At 46.5% G+C, this 2,348-nt stretch overlaps 1 protein-coding gene across 1 annotated transcript in view; it reads right to left on the reverse strand.

The window, feature by feature from the left end:
* The window catches only part of ASTN2 (astrotactin 2), an 843,256-nt gene that overhangs the window by 546,059 nt on the left and 294,849 nt on the right, over positions 1 to 2,348 (reverse strand). Inside the window, exon 5 of the mRNA XM_023531046.1 lies at positions 1,666 to 1,773. Coding sequence (XP_023386814.1) covers positions 1,666 to 1,773 — 108 coding nt within the window. The remainder of the gene's footprint in view (positions 1 to 1,665; positions 1,774 to 2,348) is intronic.

Genomic DNA, 2,348 nt, shown 5'->3' on the forward strand with positions numbered 1-2,348 from the left:
CTTTTCTTTTTTTTAAGTTTAGCTCCAATTTATGAAGGACATGCTCAATGACGGATATTTTTTCCAATTAGTGGTAAATAGCCCCGTTCTACAGAAGAGACCCACCACCCTCCTCAGCCTGAATTCCGCAACTGTTCTGGGGAGAGGGATAAGACAGATCAAGAATCGTCCATCATCAACTTGTAAATCTCCAAGGCAGCAGACACCAGAAAGCCAACATGGGGAGGAGTGAGGGGCAGGCCCCATTATTCTAATGGCTGCAGAGGCTGCCAAACCTTGCCGGGTGAGATGCCAAGGCAGACACTCCCTGCACAGGGACTTTTCAATGAAAGGCACCAGGGGTAGGGAGATACCGAAAACGAGAACCTAACTGACATTAATAACGTCTACTCTATTTACCCTTATTATATACCAAGACACCATGATAATTTTTTTATATATCATAACCAAAATCCACCTTCAAGTCTACGTGAGGCAGTTATAAGACTCACTTTACAGATGGAAAAAAACCTGAGGTATGGGGAAGGTAGATGAGTTGCTTAAGAGGAAAAGGAGCCCAGAAAAGCTATGTGATTTCTGCTCTTTGAACATCATCAGGCATGGGTGGGACACATGCAGAATTGTTCTGTAGAAAAGATTCTTCTCTTCTTGAGCATAGGCACTTCCCCAGCCCCCTTCTGTGGAGAGGCGGGAGGGCCACAGGTGGCCACAGGCAGCCACAGGCCTTGCTGGGCTGCCTTCACGTTTGCCGGAGGGCCCTGGCTTCTTTCCGGGACCTGGTCTAAGCTCATGGATCTGCCCTTAATCACTGGCATGAAATATATCTTTGTACCCTAAATTCTCTTCCAAAAATGCAGTCTTGATCTTGCTAATTTCCCATCCTCATAAAACACTCAGGGATGAGGAATTACATTCGCAGGTGATTGCCGGAAATACAGTTTTCCCTCCAGAGCATGTCATCGCAGTGAACCGTGGACATTAGCCCTTGACGGAGCCCTGCTTCAGTGTCGCCTCGTCTCCTTATGCTGGATGTCATTGTGAGAAGCAATCGCCCAGCGATATTAATTGCATCTCTTGAAAGACACTATCTGGAAAGTCACGTGGTGTTGTTTATAGGGACCGACTAGAGAACGTTCTCTCTGTTCTCGGGGTCAGGTACATAGAACTTCTTGAACAAATACCGGTTCTGTCCCATAGAACCCTGCGCGTTTTACTGCTGAGTACGTTTCCCTTTGCGTTTCGGTTGCTAAGGATCTGAGTTCAACTGCCGGGTCCTCCCAAGAACTACACTACACAGTATGGCACAGATTACGCGGCATTGATCTAACCTGAGTGTGAATAATTGTCCTTATTCCTATTTTCTTTTCAGTCTCATTTTCTTAGTTATTTCAATTCCTGTACTGAATTAAAAAAAAAAAAAGAAATTGCATAAACTTAAAAAAAAAAAAAAATTATCCGTAAATCCTTTAAGGAATGAGGAAGGACAGAAAGCAAGTGAAGACTGGAGGGAAGAGGCTATAATACTGATCCCTCACCTAGCTAGGGTTTCGGGTGTCAAGCTCAGGGTTAACTGGACAGAGACCAGGTTGAAGAAGACTCAGGGTCTGTCATTAAGCACAAAATCTGCTTACAAACTCCGGTTCTGGAACCTTCCCAAGGACTTACCTTTGCTGCGGCGGCGGCTGCGGTACTGCTCGGTGTAGAACGTCAGCTGCGTCTCGTCATCTGCCTCTGAACCCGACGTCCCCTTGGTCCTCCCAAAGCTGATTCCCCCTGCGAGGAAGTGCACTCCATCAGTCATCTCCAGCCTCCAGAAGCTCATTCAACCCCTCATCCGCCCCAAAGATCAGCCACCCGGTCCCCAGACTCCTTTCTGTGACTCGCAGGTGCGGAGGGAGGCGGCATGATTCACAGAAGGAGCTCGGTCTATGCAGTGAGGCTGGGGCTGTGTGACCTTGGGTAAATGCCTCACCTTTCTGAGCCCTGTGTTCTTCCTTCCTAAAATAGGAACAATAAACTATTAACCTTGTGGAGTTGCTTTAAAGATGAAAGGAGTTATGTGAAATGCCTGGTCCCTGATGGCTACTAAATAATCGATCGCCATATTGTTGCTTAGTTCGATGAGCCTGCCTCTAAGAAAACACTCCAAGCAACTTAATTTCACACACACACACACACATCTTACTTAGGTGCTTACTATATATGCCAGGCCCAGGGCAGGACATGGGACATACAAAGACACAACCCCATCCTTCCCAACTAGGGGATCATACGCTAGTCAAGGTGACAAATGGGATCCTATGGCATCTGTAACCTAATTCATGGTTATGTTTTCCACAAAATAAGAC

This window comes from Pteropus vampyrus, unplaced genomic scaffold (genome assembly GCF_000151845.1).
Source record: "Pteropus vampyrus isolate Shadow unplaced genomic scaffold, Pvam_2.0 Scaffold61, whole genome shotgun sequence".
NCBI lineage: Eukaryota > Metazoa > Chordata > Mammalia > Chiroptera > Pteropodidae > Pteropus > Pteropus vampyrus.